The following is an 18,866-nucleotide window of genomic DNA, read 5'->3' as shown; positions in this document are numbered from 1 at the left end:
AAGCACACACTCCCTTTTATCTTTTATGTTTTAATGCTTTTCCGCAATGTAAACAGTTTGATGCAAGTGTGATTATTATTTTAAAACACTATTTAAGAAACAGCAGAAGGTTACAGCCTAAACCTAACCAGAAGCCCCAGCAGTTTCAATACAGCATATCCCCAAATGCATAAAACTGCAGCCCTAATCTGTATTCAGTAAGAATGACATCAATTTAAAATTACAATATAAGTGAGTGGAACGTTGTTAACTAATGGTCTGAATGTGTACTTTGTGCAAAATAATTCTAAGAATATCATTATTCAAGTTCTTAATAAACTTGAATTTACTAGCCACCCTCCCTCAGAAGAAACTTATATTGATATATTGAATACATTTTATGAAAACTAAACATTTAACACTTAAAATTTCAAAAGTTCTGAAATCTGATGTTGCTGGACAATAAAATTAAAACTTCACCCCTTTCAAAAATCAGTATTTCTGTTAACATGCAGGCAGATGACATGTCATCAGTTGGTTAAATCTTGTAAAGAAAACGATTCTTTATTTATGGATTACAGCATCAGATAAAATAACAAAATCTAACCTTTTATTTAAAAGCCTTTGACAGACCTGACATTGACTCTTCTGATCATACCATCAAGAAATAGGGAAACAACTTGATCAAAAGAGAAATGGGATGTAGCTTTAAAGCTGTATCAGTTCAATACTTAGGTTAATGAACTGGTCTAACAATATAAAGCTTAAAGTAAGGAATTCTCCGTGAAATTATTAGATCAGGGCTACACTGACAAAGCAATCCTGAAATTAAGTCTAACAAATCCTAGAAATATTTCTGAAATGCATTCCAGAAACTGAACACATTTACTGTAGTCCAATGCCAAGCTCTCATTTCTTTTCTCGGTAAATGCGACATAGTCAGGCCTAGTATGTAGGCCTCTGTAATACAGACAGCACCTTTGTTCCATACATCGATGTTTCTTCCTAAAGCTCTTGACAAAACTTTCCACTCTCCCCGCCTTAATGTTTTCTTGTTCTTAATGTAAACTTTTCCAAATTCCTGATGACTTTTAAACCCACTAGGAAGAACACCCCCACCACGACAGGACTGCCCATTAGCAGAAAGGAACAATAAAAGTTGTACAGCAGGCAGCTCGGCCTGCAAGGCTGGCAAAAGCCTCGAGATCAGTTTGAATGTTAGCCCGGTACTAGTCGGCAGAGGCTCAAAAGCTGTCGTGCGGGAAGAAAGGGGGGAAGAACGTGAATACCTAAATACGACGCGTTATGCAAACAAACCACAAGCTAGGCTAGTTTCTTCTCGAATATACCAGTAACACAAACCAGCTCTAAAATTACAGGATGAAAACAATCTGCTCCAGTATTAGGATTCAGCACCTAAGGGAATCTATTAACGATCACTCTTCCCCCTCCCCCCCCCCGTACACAATATGATTTCCCCTGCTTTCGGCTCCAAAAGCCAGGCCAGCATTAAGGCAACTGATAATTTAGCTCCTCTTTTCTTAAAAAAAAGAGTTGTCGTCTGGGAAAGATTTTTTTCTTGCTTCTCCGAAGTGTATTCAAGGGGGCTCAATAACAGCATCCAAGAAAATAAATAAGACAGGCACGGGGAAAATTGTGATTAGCTGAGGACCTGAGGAGAAAAGAGACAGAGCCGAATACAAATCGGATTCAGGATCAACATTAAAGCTGTCCTTTTGTATTTAGTAGCCACACTAGCCATAAAGGCAATCTGTACTGAGCGGGCAGAGCAAAGTAGGAAAAGGGGTTAGGATAGGCCCAAACCGCAGAAAGGAGCCCGAGACAGTTCTATACAGTTTTCTGTACTGTTGGAACAGGGGCCTATAAATTGGGTCTCCAAATTCACCCCTTCAGTACATCAGGGCTAGCAGAAGAAGAAAGACAGGAAAAAGAAAGGAAGGGCTGAATCACGATAGGCTTCACCCTGCCGCTTGGCCATTTTAGCAGCTCCATTTCTGCCACCCTGGCTTCCCTTTCGTCACCTCTTTTCTTTCGGAAAACACCTTGACCCTGGGAGCTTTCCCCACCACAGTGTAAAAAAAAAAAAGGCACCTTCTTTCACGGCGATTACTTCCTCATACCTGCGTAAGGCCTCGACCCATGAGACAGCCAACTCCCCCCTGCCCTTCTTCCCCTCCCAGGCCCAGGACTCCCTCGCCACAAGCCTCCTCTGTCATGCTCCGCAAAACAGTCCCTTCCTCCCACCCCATCCCCCACTTCGGCCCTCAGTAAAAAGCAGGCAGGGAAACAGAAGGAAAAGAAGGGACCTTCTACTGCCACAAAAAGCGTCACCTAGAAAAATAAGTCGCCGCCCGTGTTGTTTCCTCCCCCCTCCTCCCTCCTTCGCACAGTACCTAGTTTGTCCCGACGCGGCCTCCGCAAAAGCGCTCCGTGCCTCCCGGTAGCTCCGGCTCCTTTTCTGTCCTGCCCGGCGCCTCTTCCCTTCAATTATCAGCTGAAGCCGCAGCACCGATCAGTGCGCCGTCTGCCTCCGCTGCCGTACCCCCTCCAGCGGCGTAGGGGGAGGCCGGGGACTACTTCACCCCCAAAGGGGGCCGGGGGGCCCCCTATCCCCCCTCGCCAGCAGTGGGTGTCCTCCTCCTCCCTGCTTCAGCGCTCCCTGCCGCGGAGCCGGCAGCCCCCCTCCTTCTCTCAAGGATCGGCAGCAGTTCTATCCTTCCTGTCCCCCTCCGCTTGTCTCAGACGTTCCTTGGCTGAAAAAGAGGTATCCCTCCGCTGGGGTCGTCACCCCCGGGGTACGTGCGAGCGTTATCCCTTCAGGGTCAGCGAAATCGCTCCAGTCGCTCCCGTCGGCTGTTTCTCCCTCAGCTGTGGCGATTTCGAGGCCCCTCTTTCCTTCGTTGGGGTGATAAAACCTCCGCGACTTCTAGCACTAAGAACTGACCGTCTCCTTTAAGGGAGGGGGCTGGGCTTCCAGTGACCTTCCATTCGCCCGCCCCTTCCTGGTTGCCACAGCGACTGGGAGTTGGCGTCCTAAAATGGCGTCTCTCCTGGCTGATGATTTGTTCGAGGCGCGCGGACAAGCCCCGGCGCCTAGCAAAGACTTCTACCAAATCGTCGTTACTAGGAAGGAGGTGAGTGGATTTTTTTCTCTCCCCTTCTGTTATCGGCCTTGAGAGATTTCTTTATTTTGCAGTTGGAGGGTGATTGAGTATTGAGGAAGAAAGAATAATGGACGGTATCTCGACGAGGGGAAAGAAGGCGTGTTAATTACCCTTTATGAGGATGCGTTCCTTGCGGACAAAACGAAAGAGGGAAGGCGGGAGGTGGGGGAAATTTGTTGAGTGCTCATCTTTTTATGGGCAGTTCCTGATTCAGGGCTGGAATGTAAATAGGGTTTGTAAGAATGGAATGCAATGCGGTGGCTCCGGCCACAAAAATTGTTCAGGTCCAGTGTCAAATGAAGTTTCTTTTCGCAGATGGGGCCCTCAGCTTCTAATACTGAGATAAGTATAGGCTACAACACTTCTAAACCCCAGTCAGCATGACCATGATCTGAGATTCTGAAAGTGATAGTAATGTCTGGAAAGCACCAGGTTCCATATATTTGTCCTAATTTCTGATGCTTATTTATCTCAACACATCTACACAAATGTTCAGTAGCTAAAGCCCTAATAAGTCTTTCTTCAAATTAAGTTCTTTATGATTAGATTTATTTCTCATGTTTATGATTCATAATAGTCTGTATGCCTCCAACTAAAAGGAGAGAGGCAGAAATAGACATGTATATCTCACTTTCTCATGTTTACTGATAAATAAAATCCCTGTTTCATTACTTTCATTCCATATTTATTGTGTGAGCAAGGGGGAAAATAATTAGTTTGATGCCACAGAATATGTTTGTTCAAGAAGAGCTAGCTAGAGAGAGATGGGAGGCAACAATAAGTGCACAATTTTGAAAAATCTTCATCATAGATGCTTTACCCTTTACACTTATACAAAATTACATGAAAGCAAGATTCTTTGAAAAGTGAAGTGCTTTATATTTCTTATTCCTAAGTAAATACATTTCAGTACTGGTGTTTTAGAAACCATGTGTTAAACAAGGCAGTGTTATGCCCTCTATCTGCTTTGGATTTTGGATCTGCATGTAGTAAATACAAGAACCTGAGCTAGCTGTTTAAGTAGATAAATTAGAGCAAGGATCCAGAAACCAGGTGATTAAGATAAAATTGCCAGGTTTCAATTAAGTTACTGCACTTGGCACAACTGGAATTCCTAATAGATGCTTTTAAGTAAATATAACAATGTGTTTTTCTGCTAACTGAATTATCATTAAAAAACAGAATAAGATAAATTGCTTATTTGTTTAAATGCGTAAAAAGGAATTCCTACAGCACTGGATCATATCTTAGTGATTTCCTAATAGAAGACATGCCCCCACAGATCTTTCTCTCCTGCCTCATTGAGGTGACAGTATTTCTAGGAGAGATGAACAAAGAACGCCAGGAGTGTACATCATGATAATTGCAGCAAGGTTATCTCTGGCATGAAGTTCACTCCAGCTGTCCAGAGAAAGCAGACAGACACCTTTATTGGGCATCAGCAACATAGGAAGATACTGGAGGCAGTTGATTAGTGACAACAGCAAAGGCATCATTTTGTATTGTGGAGGAGGTGGCAGTGGTGAACCATTCCTGTATTTAACAAGAAAATCACATTAATAGACAATATAAAATGATTGACAATAGTAATGGTTGATTGGCCTCTCAGATGGCACTCAACATGCTATTGAGGAAGAGCTGAGGATCTTTCAGAATATTAATGATGTTTACAATATGATTAGATTAAAGCTAAGGTTGCCATGCAAGAAAAGAAAATCTGAAACTTCAAAGACAAGTTTCCAATTAGCAATAAACATGCCTTGGATAAACCTCATTGGCTACAATATTGCCACTGCACAAAGCTTCAAAGACAAGTTACAGGGGGAACATGGAACATATGAGAGGCGTCTACATGGGAGAGCTCAACATAGTGAAAGACAAAATGAATTGACTACACATTGACTTTTCTGGCATCATCACATTGAAATGGACTGGAATTGGACACTTTCAGTCAGAAGATCTGTTTATTACTGAAAATATGAAAAGCAAAGAAGAAACAGAGTTGCTTTCATGGTCAGGAAAGCTATAACAAGGACAGTACTTGGGAACAATGCAATCAATGAACAGTATCAATTATACACCATAGACAACCTTTTATTATGATGGTTATCCAAGTTTATGCTCCAACCACTGATGCAGAAGAAGAGGGTGTGGACTACTTTCATGCTCAGTTCAGTCTGAAATTGACAGAACATGTAAGCAAGATGTGCTGCTTGTGATTGGAAACTGGAATACCAAAGTTGAAAATATTACAGAGGAAAATATACTTCAACTATATGGCCTAAGAAACTGAGATGAAGCAAGAGGACAACTTACCAATTTTTGCCAATCCAGTGATTTCTGCATTGCCAACACCATCTTCCAACAACACCTATATACATGAATATCATCAGATGGAGTACACAGAAGTGAAATTGACTATATTATTGGTTCAAGGAGGTGGAAGAGCTTAGTTATAAACAGCAAAAACTGGCTAGGGCTGACTGGGGAACAGTTCACAAACAGCTCATGTGCAAGTTCCAAGTCAAGCTAAAATGGAAGAAGAAAGCCAACCAGCTTCCCTGACATAATTTTGGGTATGTACCCACCATTTTCAAGAAGAATATCAGAAGAGTTTAACCAAATTTTTGTTGGACTAAATGTGCTTTTACTCCACAATTTCTCTCTGGCTAGGTTCACAAATGACACTAATCAATGGTTCGTTTAACCACTGTTGGGTTCTCACTAAATGCTGAATCTTAAATTGTGGTGGTTGATTGCGTACAATACCCCAAGCCAACATGCCATATCATGGCTTATTACAGTGTATATTACTTAACTTCTATTTTGATTCAGTCTTCTTCAACAATAAGGTATGTGTTCCACCAGGAAACTGTACTATACTAAAGGAAGTAGCTGGCCGAACTTTTATATATTATCTTGGAGAAACCTTGGAGAATTGGGGAAATACGCAGTGACTAAAGGAGACCAAATATTACCCTGTCTTCAAAAGGGGAAGAGGCGGAGAAAACGGGGGAACTGCAGACCAGTCTGCCATTGATACATGGGAAGATTCTAGAGTAGATCATAAATATAATCTGTCAGAAGTCATCATGGATTTGTGAAGACTAAATTAATTTAATTCTTTAATCAGGTATTTTCTTAATATAAAATGAATGCTATGGATATATCTTTATTTTAGCAAAGCCTTTGACAAAATATCCCTTGACAGTCTGATTAGCAAGCTAATTAAATGAGGGTTGGATGGCACAACAATTAAGTAGATACACAGTTGTCTTGAAAATCATATACATCACTGATTCCTCCTCAAAGTGAGAGGTTATGAATGAGATACCGCAAGCCTCAGCCCTTATCTCCTATACTTAAATACTTTTATTAATGACTTAGATGAAGAGGTAAAACAGGTTGCATGAACTAAACCAACATTTCCTCTTTGTTTTAGTTTTCTCTACATGTGTTGTTATTAACAGAATACAGGTGGTCCTCATTTAACCACCACAATTGGGACCAGCAACTTGGTCATTAAGCGAAGTGGTCACTAAGTGAAACTGACTGCTTATGATCCTACTTCAGCTTTCCTTTGCTTTACAGGCCTGTGAAGGTCATAAATGCGAGGATTGGTCATAAAGTTACTTTTTCACCACGGTCATAACTGTGAACAGTCACTAAATGAGGCAGTTGCTAAAGAAGACTACCTGTAGTAGTACAAATATCCATATACTGTTACTATGGACAGTAAACACAAAACCCAGACTTACTATGATACTATTTTTATCTTCAACCTTTTTTTTTTGGCGAACAACAGTACAGATACTTAGCTAACATTGTTATATCTACTTACAATTATTTTTAACTGAGAATGTTTGGGAAAGGAATTGTCATCATAATTTGGCAAAATCTAATTATAAAATTTAATTAATCTGACTGATTCTTTAAACTAAGGCTATATTGTCACAATTTATTCACTTATTTATAGTGTGCTAACAAACATGTTCTCCAAGGTGCAAATTAAATATTTATTAATATCAATCGAAGCGAATATTTGAACCGTGAAATTTGTAGCTCAGGGTTGAACTGTGGAGTCCTTGGTGCTCTCTGAGCCTTGTTGTTTTCTTGCAGACATTTCATTGCCAGACTAGGCAGTATCTTCAGTGCGAACTGAAGATGTTGCCTAGCCTGGCAATGAAACGCAAGAAAACAACAAGGCTCAGAGAGCACCAAGGACTCCATGTTTATTAATATTTTGATTTTTATAGTGTGTTGAATATATACTACTACTAATATGAATGTTAACTTCATGTGGTATGTTGTTTACTGAAAACCGTCATTTAAAAACTGTTAAATAACCTGTACATAAAGTAATGACATTTGTCCAGATTTAATTGCAAATAAATCTCATTGGAATCCATGGGCCTTTCTTCTCAGTAAACATTGGTAAGACTGGGCAACACAGAAGCAAACCTAAATGTACTTCCTTAGAATATTAAAGTTCAATGCTTAAAATCTCTGAGGGACATAATTATCCTATGTGCTTGTAATTTTATTGGGAGGAAGTTGCCTTGAATTTATTCAGCAACACTTATGTTGCTTATGACATTCCCTAAAATGTCAATCATAGTAGTAGTTACCTAAAGGAAGGAGCTCTGTTACACATGCAAACCCAGCCTCAAGAAATCTTTATTGATATACTTAGGTGGGATAAAATGCAAAAGATGAGTGTTAGGATAAAGAAGAGAAATCTGCCTGTTTAAGAGTTTATAATATACTTTGTTTTAGAAAATGCCATATTTATCACTTCATCCAGTTAAGTGTACTACATATCCTTTAAAAAAAGAGACTTTTTTCCCTTTAAAAACAATATTTTTCTAATAAGGATCAGCTTCTGAAAGATCTACAGCTTCTTATTCTAAATTTTCACTTTAAACTTCATAAGTGTCAAAGAAGTTTTGCAAAACCTAAAACGTTTAAGTATTTCCAAGAAATATTGTGGGGAAAATCACAGCATTTAACCTCTAGATTTTCAGCAATTACTTTAATGAGTATATTTATGTAAATCAGAATGAGGGAACATTCCTTATATAAGGAATAATGATAACAGAAAAAAAATCATTTCACATCTGTGTGTATGTGTGATATAGCTATTCACTCTAAAAACAGAATCCTATTAATATTCTTAAATATGGCAAATTGCCTGATGTTGTTATATTCATACATATAATTCCATATATCTGAATAACCAGAGAGTTCTGCCTATAGTTTACTGTTTGTTTTTGCAGCAGATAACAGTATAGTAAATGGAGATTTCTTTGTCTCTTTGTCAAAAACAGCTTTTCTGCCACTCTGTTCTTTTAATTAGTGACAATTATAGCTGTGAAAAATTCTATCATGATAACGAGCTGTGTAACTTCTCTTCTAGTTCCTCAAAATGACCGCTGTTTTGAAAGTATAGAAAGGGAAGTGAAGAGTGAAATTGCAATTCACCTTAGAGTCATTATTTACAGTTTTATCAAAAAATGCTTATTTCCTCTCTGAGTACCAGAGGCAATGTACATGTAGTCAGTATTTCACAACATGCAAGGATTTAGGTCTCTTAGTTCCTGTTGGGCCAAAATCTGGCCCTGGCAAACTATTCACAGATTTTCTGTTTAGGAAAGAACTTTTCTGAGACAAGGCAGTACAGTAATGAGAGATACAATTAGCTTCCAACTTCACTTAGTGGAGGAAGACTAGAAAGAAGAAAAGGAAAGTCATTTGCAGGAATTGGAAGTTGTTTTGTTGTAACAAATCTGTCCCAACCTCTTTCAGTCTGTGAGCATATTTGGATTAAGAAAGGATGGAGTTTTTAAAATAAACAGACAGCTAAACATCACAAAATGGCAAACACTGCCAATCTTAGCCATTTGGCAGAAAATCAAACTGTTGAAGCTGGAACGCAGCATGCCCAGGTGTTTAAATATAGATAGAAGTAGGATCCTGGCTCCAACATAAAATCACTGCTTTCATCCTTTTATTTGTCTGTTTGTTTGTTTGTTTAGGTGCCTTTGAGTCAGTGTTGACTCCTGGCAACAGCCTGGACAAGTCCCTGCAGTTTTCTTGGCAAGATTTCAGAAGTGGTTTACCATTGCCTGCTTTCTAGGGCTGAGAGAAAGTGACTGGCCTAAGGTCACACAGCTGGCTTGTGCCTAAGGTGGGACTAGGACACACGGTCTCCCGGTTTCTAGCCTGATGCCTTAACCACTACACCAAACTGGATCACTATTATTATTATTATTATTATTATTATTATTATTATTATTATTATTATTATTATGTATATACCGCCCAATTCTCAGTGACTCTGGATGGTGTACACATGATTTTAAAAAATAAAAACAAGACAATAAAAACAACAAAAACCAAAAAGGGTAGAGATGGCAGAATAACAAACTAGGTAGAAAACCAAAGAAAACAACCTAGGTTAAAAGGAGTCTTCAGTCATCCTCAACAAAGGCCTGGGTAAAGAGCCAAGTCTTCAGGCCCCTTCAAAACACCAGCAGGGTGGGGGCTGTTCAGATCTCAGGGGGAACCTCATTCCATAGGGCAGACACTGCAACAGAGAAGGCATGCTTCCAGGGTCCCAATATATTGCATTGCTTAACTGAAGGAACCCAGAGTGTGCTAACTCTGACATAGCCAATTGGCTGAGCAATACTTTGTGAGATAGGTGGTCCCTATCTCTATGCCATGCAAGGATGCCATACAAGGATGCCGTGCAAGGCTTTAGAGGTAATTACCAGCACCTTGAATCACACCCGGAAGCAATCTGGCAACCAGTGCAGCTCGCAAAGCAGAGGTACATTATATGGGCATACTGAGGCATGCCCATCACTGGTCATGCTAATTTATTCTGGACCACGTGAAGTTCCTGGGTTGTCTTCAAGGGCAGCCCCAAGTAGAGCACATTGCAGAAATGAAAGTGTGAGGTGACCAGGACATGAGTGACTGTCTAAAGGGCCCAATACCAAATACAGGTAGTCCTCGCTTACCAACAGTAATTAGGACTGCGAACTCCATCACTAAGTGACATGGTTGTAAGATGCAACATCATGTGACCGAGCCGACTTACAGTGGTAGTTCCAGCAGTCCCAGTTGCCATCATTAGGCAAATCCTGCACGGTTGCAGCATCCCGTGGTTACATGGTCACCATTTGCGACCTCCTGCCAGCTTCCCTATTGACTTTGCTTGTCTGAAGCTGGCAGTGAAGTTGCCGAATTGCGATCATGTGACTGCAGGGATGTTGCAACGGCTGCAACTATGAGGACGCATTATAAGTATCCCTCATTCAACACCGTCATAACTTTGGACAGTCGTTGAATGAGTGGCGGTTAAACAAGGACTACCTGTATCTTTTTTTGGATCAAAATACATGTAAACTTAAATGCATACTTCTGTCACACCAGTTTGAGAAATCCATCCCTGATCAGGGAAGCTAGTATTGGACTAAGGGAGTTTTTACATTTTTACATTTACATTACATTTTTACATTACATTTTACATTGGAAGAAAACAAGAAACCATTGGAATGAATGGGATAATTTTATTTTTGCAGCCCAAAAGTAATTCAGTGCAACCCAAATTTTGTTTCAGTCAGGGACAAGCATAAAACAGGATCAAGTAAACAAAAAATACAAAGTAGAAAACACCAAACCAGTAAGACTTCTTAAATATAAGTGGAATATGATGGCAAGATATTAGCACTAAAACTATAAAACTAATGTTTAGAATCTAAAATACATAATGTTATCAACGCTTAAAACTATAAAACCAGAGGTAATACGTATGATCACAGGAGAACCATGAAGTGTCTGTGGCTGTGTCTACACAGCATTAATTCCGTTGTCACCGGTCAATCAGTATTTTTATTACAGTCAATGACTGTCACCAATCAAATGATACTACAATATAGAAGGAGTGCTCAGCTCACACCTAGTTATGCAGGTGTTATAACAAAATTGGGCAACATCCAAGAAAATAGAACCTACTGTCATGAGTGCCGTTGAGCTAAAGTCATCAGCGCAATGGCACTCATGACAATGACAAGGAAATAAGTGAAGGGGCACAAGTTAAGTAGCCATCAACCCACAACGACTAACGGCTAACAAACAATAGCTAAACGAATCACGGAGCCACCCAAGCCATCAGCGGCAATACAACGGGGATCGCCCAGCTGAAAGCAATCAGCAGAAGAATGGAAACCTGAGGATGGGCGATCCCGGAAACCCTCAACCAATGGCAGGGCAACGCATGGGACAAAGGGGGGTGACGTGACCGAGAGCGAGGGGGCGCTGACCGGCGCGGGGTATTTAAACCCCGCACCGGCGCGCTCCTGTCACTCTCAGCTTTTTTCTACCAACGTTGTACCTACCCTGAAATAAACCAGAACCTGCTTTGCAAACCAGCGTCTGAACGTTATTCAGAGGTAGGCAGCGCATGACATAAAGCTGAGAGTGATAAACTCAGCCTCGCCAAGCCCCACCGGACGACAACGAGCCGCGGGAGGAGTAGACGGCGAGAAGACCAGCAAGATGAGGCCGGAACGGCGCGGGCAAGGAGGGCGAGCCGCGCGGCAAGAGACAGAGGAGGACCGACCGAGGCCAGAGGCACCGCGGACTCCCGGAGCCATGGACGCCCACCCCACCCGACCCGAGCCTCAGCTCCAACCCCAAGGGGAGATGGCGACGGAGGCAACCCGACCGCGGGAGGGAGCAGCACGACTTCCGAAACCAGCGGAGGACCCCGCGCCCCACATCGCACCCCAGCAACGGGCGTGGAGCGACAGCCCCACGGTGCTCAACACGGAGGAGGACGACGGAGACACCCATCAGACGGAGGAGGAAGCGGACCCGCGGCGGAGGGACGATGAACCCCACCGGCAACCCACCCCCGAGGACGCGCCAACGGAACCGGCCCCAGCGGCGGCGCGGGCTGTGGACGAGGAGGCACGAGCTGAACTCGCGGCCATGCGGGCTCAGCTGACGGAACTCCGGACCATGCTCCAGGCGCTTATGCCCCCCACGCCACCCAACGACGTCCCCGCACAAGCCCACACCCCGAGCGAAGCACCGAACCCACACGGGCCAGCGGAGAGCCAGCAGACGGCACAGGCGGCCGACACCACACCCCGGGAAGCGAGAGGCGGGGCCGCACAAAACGCCCGGGCCCCAAAGGACTTCCCCATCTTCTTCGATGGGACCCCCTCAAAACTCTCGTTTTTCATTACCAACGCTAGGGAGTTCATGGGGAGGCACGGACACTCCTATGACTCCGAGGCCGACAAGATCGCCGCCGTGGCGATCAAACTCCAAGACAGGGCGGCGGACTGGTACGTCCAACTGTACGAGTCCAGCTCCCCCGCCCTCGCCACCTTCCCTGCTTTCATCAAAGAGATGAAAGACTACTTCGAAGACCCCCTAGCTAAAGTACGGGCGAAAAGCGCACTCCAGAGACTTAAACAGGGCACACGCACGGTCCCTGACTACGCCCTGGAGTTCAAAGCCCTCGCGGGAAAGGTCTGCGACTGGTCTGAGACCACCCTGCTGGAAATCTTCAAAAGGGGGCTCAACCGCGACGTTCTCCAATGGGCCCTCTACCGCGACGACCCAGAAACGTTACACGGGTGGATCCACCTCGCGGGGAGAGCCGAACACGCGCACCGCACCTTCCTTATGACAACCACGGAAGACACAAACTATGTCGGGAAAAAGGTACCCGCACCACACGGGGGGATGGCCGGCCCCATATACCCAAAAAAGAGGTTCAACCGGGAGCCCTGCGGGAAGTGTGGCAAATTAGGGCACAAGACGGCGGATTGCTTCGCCAACCGACCGCCGACCAGCGTGCCCAAGCCCGCCCCGAAAATTAGCCCCAAACCACCCAACCCGGGGCCGCCCCCTCACCGCCGAATGACCGTGGCCACAGCGACACCGGAAGAGGGCTGGGACGCGTACTGGGGGGAAGAGGACAATACCGACCCCGACCAGCCGGCGGGAAATGCTCCCCGCCTGCTCTGAGACGCGTGGCGAGGCAGGCGGTGGGACAGCAACGCGGACCACCTCAACGAAACGACAAAAGCTCCGTAATAATGGCAGCAATCCAACTCTCTGCCGGCAACGGAGCCACCACGGCCGCGGCACTAGTGGACTCGGGGTGCTCAAAAAACCTCATCCACCCCGACCTAGTCGCCAAACTCGACCTCCGCTGCTTCCCCCTCCCCACGCCGCTGGCATTCCACCAGCTGGACGGCTCTACAGCGGGAGGGAAACCAGCCACGCTACAAACCGAGCCGGTCACCCTGCAAATGGGCACTCACACCGAGCGCACATCATTCGTAGTCACGCCCATCGGACGGCCCATTGCAGTCCTGGGGATGCCATGGCTCGCGAAAAACAACCCGCGGATCAACTGGGCGACCCGCACCTTCACATTCGGCGACGGCGAGTATCGAGCACCAGCACCAGCTGGCAAAAGCAACCCCACGGTAGGACGAGCGGAGGCGACCACACAAGACAACGCCGCTACCACAGCAGACCTACCAGAACAATACGCCGACTTCTCCGAGGTCTTCGGAGAGGCAGAGGCAGACCAACTACCCCCCCACCGCAAGACGGATTGCCGGATCGACCTACTGCCCGACGTCCCCCTACCTAGACCAAAGATCTATTCGATGACCCCGAAGGAGATGGCAACCCTCCGGGAGTTCATCGATAAAAACCTAGACAGGGGATTCATAGAGCCAGCATGCTCACCGGTCGGAGCCCCCGTCTTATTCCGGGAGAAGAAAGACGGGACCCTACGGCTCTGCACCGACTACCGGGGCCTAAACGCGGCTTCCCTGTCCAACAAATACCCCTTACCCCTGGTAAAGGACATGCTCGCCCACCTCTCCACGGGCAAAGTCTTTTCCAAATTGGACCTTCGCGAGGCGTACTATCGCATCCGAATCAGGGAGGGGGACGAATGGAAGACGGCGTTTAACTGCCCCCTAGGCGCCTTCCAGTACAAGGTACTGCCCTTCGGACTCGCGGGGGCCCCTGGGGTGTTCATGCAGCTCATCAATGAGGTACTGCATGAACATCTGTTTAAAGGGGTCCTGGTCTACATCGACGACGTCCTCATTTACACAAAAACACACGAGGAACACGTAACCTTAGTCAGGCAAGTCCTCGACAAGCTCAGAAGGGCGCAGCTCTATGCAAAGCCTACAAAGTGCGAGTTTCACAAAGAGCGCCTAGACTATTTGGGGTATCGAATCTCCGGGGATGGCATCGAAATGGACCCCGCAAAAGTCGAAGCGGTGCTAAACTGGGAGCGGCCCCGCAACAGACGGCAACTACAGAGCTTCCTGGGATTCGCGAATTTCTACAGGTCCTTCGCCCGGGGGTTCGCTGAGATAGCCCTTAACGGACCTCCTCAAAACCAAAGGGGTGGGGGACACCCGACGCGCCAAGAACCCAGGCACAGTGCTGAATTGGACTCCCGCGTGCCAGACCGCATTCGACAAGCTGAAAGCGCTGTTCACGACGGAGCCAATCCTCGCACACCCGGACCCAGAACGGCCGTTCGTGGTCCAAGCCGACGCCTCAGACTTCTCCCTGGGAGCCATCCTGCTACAAAAAGACTCCACGGGGCTCCTGAAACCATGCGCCTACCTGTCAAGGAAGTTCTCCGAGACAGAGAGGCGATGGCACGTCTGGGAGAAAGAAGCCTTCGCGGTGAAATCGGCACTAGAGACATGGCGTCACCTACTCGAGGGAGCCACCCAACCATTCGAGGTCTGGACGGACCACCGGAACCTCGAGGCCCTACGAACGCCCAGACGCCTTAGCCCAAAACAGGTCCGATGGGCCCAATTCTTCAGCCGCTTTGATTTCCAGCTGAAGTTCATGCCGGGCAAGAAGAACTTCCTGGCCGACGCCCGCTCCCGGCTGCCCCAAGACGAAGAGCCCGCCCCAGACACCATTGGGACGGTCCTATCCGCCTCGCAACTGGGAATGGCCGTGACCACCCGAAGCGGCGCACGGAGGCAGCTCGACGCTACGGCGCAGCCGATGGCGGGACAACCGGCGACGGAAAGAAGCCAACCGCAACTACCAGGGGGAATGCGCACGGACCTCGCCGCCGCCCTCAAAACCGACCCCTGGTTCCTGGCAAACCCCGACAAGGTAACGATGGCGCAAGACCTGGCATGGGGGGAAGGCAGAATCTACGTCCCGGACTCGCAACGCCAGGCGATCTTGCATAGGTCACACGACGCCAAGCAAGCGGGACACTTTGGGTTCCTCAAGACCCTACACCTAACACGGCGCCAATTCTGGTGGCCCGCGCTCAGGCGAGACGTAAAAACCTACGTGGCGTCCTGCCCAACGTGCGCTAGGGCCAAACGGGCACCAGGCAAACCCGCGGGGCTATTGCAACAGGTGGCAGAACCCTCCCGCCCATGGGAGGAAATCTCTATGGATTTTATAGTGGACCTCCCACCCAGCCAGAAGAAAACGGCCATTTGGGTGGTGAAGGACTACTTCTCAAAGCAGGCCCACTTCATCCCCTGCACGTCGGTCCCATCCTCACAACAACTAGCCAAACTCTTCCTCATCCACGTGTACAGGCTACACGGATGTCCCGCACGTGTGGTGACCGACAGGGGCACACAGTTCACCTCCAAATTCTGGCGGGCCTTCCTGAAGCTGACGGGGACCCAACAGGCCCTATCTACGGCTTGGCATCCGCAGACGGACGGAGCCACTGAGGTTCTTAATGCCACCTTAGAGCAATTTATACGATCATATACGAACTACCACCAAGACGACTGGGCTGAACTGCTCCCGTTCGCCGAAGTCGCATACAACAACGCCGTCCACACGAGCACGGGGAAAACCCCGTTCGAAGTAGTCTCGGGGCGCGACTTCGTCCCCATACCGGAGCTACCTCAACCCCCGGAACCACAGGTGGACGCCAGCGACTGGGGACGGAAGATCGCGGAAGCATGGCCAGTAATCACGGCGGCGCTGAAGGAGGCACAGGCTGCTTACAAAGAGCAGGCCGACAAGCACCGGCGCCAACAACCGACGTTCCAGGCGGGGGATATGGCCTATCTCTCCACCAAGTTCCTAAAGTCAACCCAACCCTCGAAAAAACTGGGGCCTAAGTACATCGGGCCGTTCCGAGTCACGCAAATAGTGAACCCGGTAGCAATACGCCTGGACCTGCCACACAACCTCCGGAGACTCCACCCGGTGTTCCATACCAGCCTCCTAAAACCGGCAACCACCTCCCGATGGCACCCAAGCACGCCACAGCCCGCACCGCTAATGATCGACGGGCAACATCACTTCGAGATCAGGGACATCCTCGACTCCCGCAAGCAACGAGGAACTCTACACTATCTGGTCAGGTTGAAACACTTCCCCCACCCGGAATGGGTGGCGGCGCACAACGTTAACGCGCCTGACCTGACCAGAGCATTTCACCGGGCATACCCCGACAAACCGCAATCAAGGTCAGCAAAACCAACCCCCCCCGCGCAGGCCCCCCCCCGCCTCCCGTGCCCCAAGGGAAAGGGCCCCCCCCAAGCCCGCGACTTGGGTGGACCTTCCCCCCCCCGGGACTCACTCCCCCCGCCCCGGGCCCACGGGGTGGTGACAAACGATCGCCAGCACCCTCCCCCCGCCCCCCGGCCGCGGGGGAGTGGCAAGCAAGTCAACAGGGCAACCTGGGGGCAACGCCCAGGAGACACAACAAAGGCGACGCACTCTAAATAAGAAAAGAAGGGCCCTACCTGGAGCTGAGCAGCACCCGACCAGCCACGCCTCTCGCCTCGCTGAACTGAGCCAAACAAACAGGGTGTGGTTGGAGCATGCGCACGCCAGGTCAGAACCCGAGCATGCGCACCATGGACACACCCTGGGAAGGCACGTGGTAGAGGGAGGAGCAAAGGGAGGGGCGACAACTACTCCGGCGGGAATTTAAAAAAAAAAAAAAAAAAAATGTGGCGTTTTGACAGCTCCACGGGGAAAACCAAGAAAACCGGGGGAGAACACTATTCGAAAAGGGGGCAGTATGTCATGAGTGCCGTTGAGCTAAAGTCATCAGCGCAATGGCACTCATGACAATGACAAGGAAATAAGTGAAGGGGCACAAGTTAAGTAGCCATCAACCCACAACGACTAACGGCTAACAAACAATAGCTAAACGAATCACGGAGCCACCCAAGCCATCAGCGGCAATACAACGGGGATCGCCCAGCTGAAAGCAATCAGCAGAAGAATGGAAACCTGAGGATGGGCGATCCCGGAAACCCTCAACCAATGGCAGGGCAACGCATGGGACAAAGGGGGGTGACGTGACCGAGAGCGAGGGGGCGCTGACCGGCGCGGGGTATTTAAACCCCGCACCGGCGCGCTCCTGTCACTCTCAGCTTTTTTCTACCAACGTTGTACCTACCCTGAAATAAACCAGAACCTGCTTTGCAAACCAGCGTCTGAACGTTATTCAGAGGTAGGCAGCGCATGACACCTACCCAATGAGATGATAGAATTTGCACATAAATAAATCAATATGATCTGGATATTTTATCAAATAAGAATAAATAACATGGGCTTTAATATCACTCTATAGTAAAACAAGCAATACAATAAAACATGAGCAGTAGATTCTATGGTTCTAGTGGCACATGGACAAATAATCTGTATTAGGACCATACTATATATTAGGATGGCAGCCAAGGGAGAAAGTTACTCACTTTTTAACTGGGCAACTAGTCCAGATTATGTTGGCAGATTGGGAAATTGAAAATTCCAGACACTTTCTTATCCCATCACATCCAGTTCTCTGGCATTGCTCCCAGATTCTCACTAGGATCCCCCAGTTTTTTTATTTTTCAAAGTTACTTTGTGTGAAACAGCAGCCACAGATACTACATTAGAGATACTAAAAATACCAGTTTAGGCTTTTATTCTATACTTTTTTCAATCAAAAAATAACATCAGGAGTTAAAACTATATTTCTATATACCCATTTAATTCTGTGAAGTTTATATTTTGATATAAACACCTAGGATTGCACTGTTGGAATCTCAAACAAAAATTTATATTAATTAAAATATTGCCTGGATTTATTTTCTGCAGCTGTCTTGCTTGTATGCCATTCTTTTATAAATTTGAAAAATAACAGATTAAAATGAAATCAGAAGACTTGCCTGGTGAGTGGGCAGCCAAATAAATTTAATAATAATAATAATAATGGCAGTAAGGAAACACAGGTAGATGTGACAAAAATAGTTTTTTTAGACTCTAAATAATGGTGATTCATGAATCATAATGGTCAGGAAAAACTAAGGTGAGAGTCAGTTGATGCAAGGTACTTCCAGATGGCAAGGGTAGCAAGTAGGACCATTGTGAGTAGACAAGAAAGAGACAAAGCAATCTGGCAGTTAAGCTTCTTAAACAATGGTTTCATGGTGAGCAAGATAGAGGTAGTAACAATAGAAATGTAACTAGAGAATATTCCATTGAATGTGTAATTAATATTACATCTGTCACTTACTCGGTTTGGCCAAGCAAATGGTGACATACTGCAATGCTTTAAAATATAAATGTTTGAAACATTTTGTCTATGGCAAATGCAAATTTTCCAGGAGGGTAACTGGAAACCCTATGCTATAAAGA

At 46.5% G+C, this 18,866-nt stretch overlaps 2 protein-coding genes and 1 pseudogene across 5 annotated transcripts in view; 1 reads left to right on the top strand and 2 right to left on the bottom strand.

Annotated features, from left to right (window-relative positions):
- The window catches only part of TRIP12 (thyroid hormone receptor interactor 12), a 107,972-nt gene extending 105,057 nt beyond the window's left edge, over window positions 1-2,915 (bottom strand). For all 4 annotated transcript variants that reach the window (XM_063306662.1, XM_063306663.1, XM_063306665.1 and 1 more), the window contains exon 1: window positions 2,394-2,915. The gene's annotated coding sequence lies outside the window, so the exon portion shown is untranslated. The remainder of the gene's footprint in view (window positions 1-2,393) is intronic.
- Window positions 2,916-3,033: 118 nt separating this feature from the next.
- Window positions 3,034-18,866, top strand: part of FBXO36 (F-box protein 36) — a 49,450-nt gene continuing 33,617 nt past the window's right edge. Inside the window, exon 1 of the mRNA XM_063306667.1 lies at window positions 3,034-3,134. Coding sequence (XP_063162737.1) covers window positions 3,039-3,134 — 96 coding nt within the window. The 5' untranslated portion in view covers window positions 3,034-3,038. The remainder of the gene's footprint in view (window positions 3,135-18,866) is intronic.
- Window positions 4,800-4,968, bottom strand: LOC134500593 (U4 spliceosomal RNA; annotated as a pseudogene).

Source organism: Candoia aspera, chromosome 6 (assembly GCF_035149785.1).
Source record: "Candoia aspera isolate rCanAsp1 chromosome 6, rCanAsp1.hap2, whole genome shotgun sequence".
NCBI classification, from domain to species: Eukaryota; Metazoa; Chordata; class Lepidosauria; order Squamata; family Boidae; genus Candoia; species Candoia aspera.
This window is presented reverse-complemented; position numbering and strand designations above follow the sequence as displayed.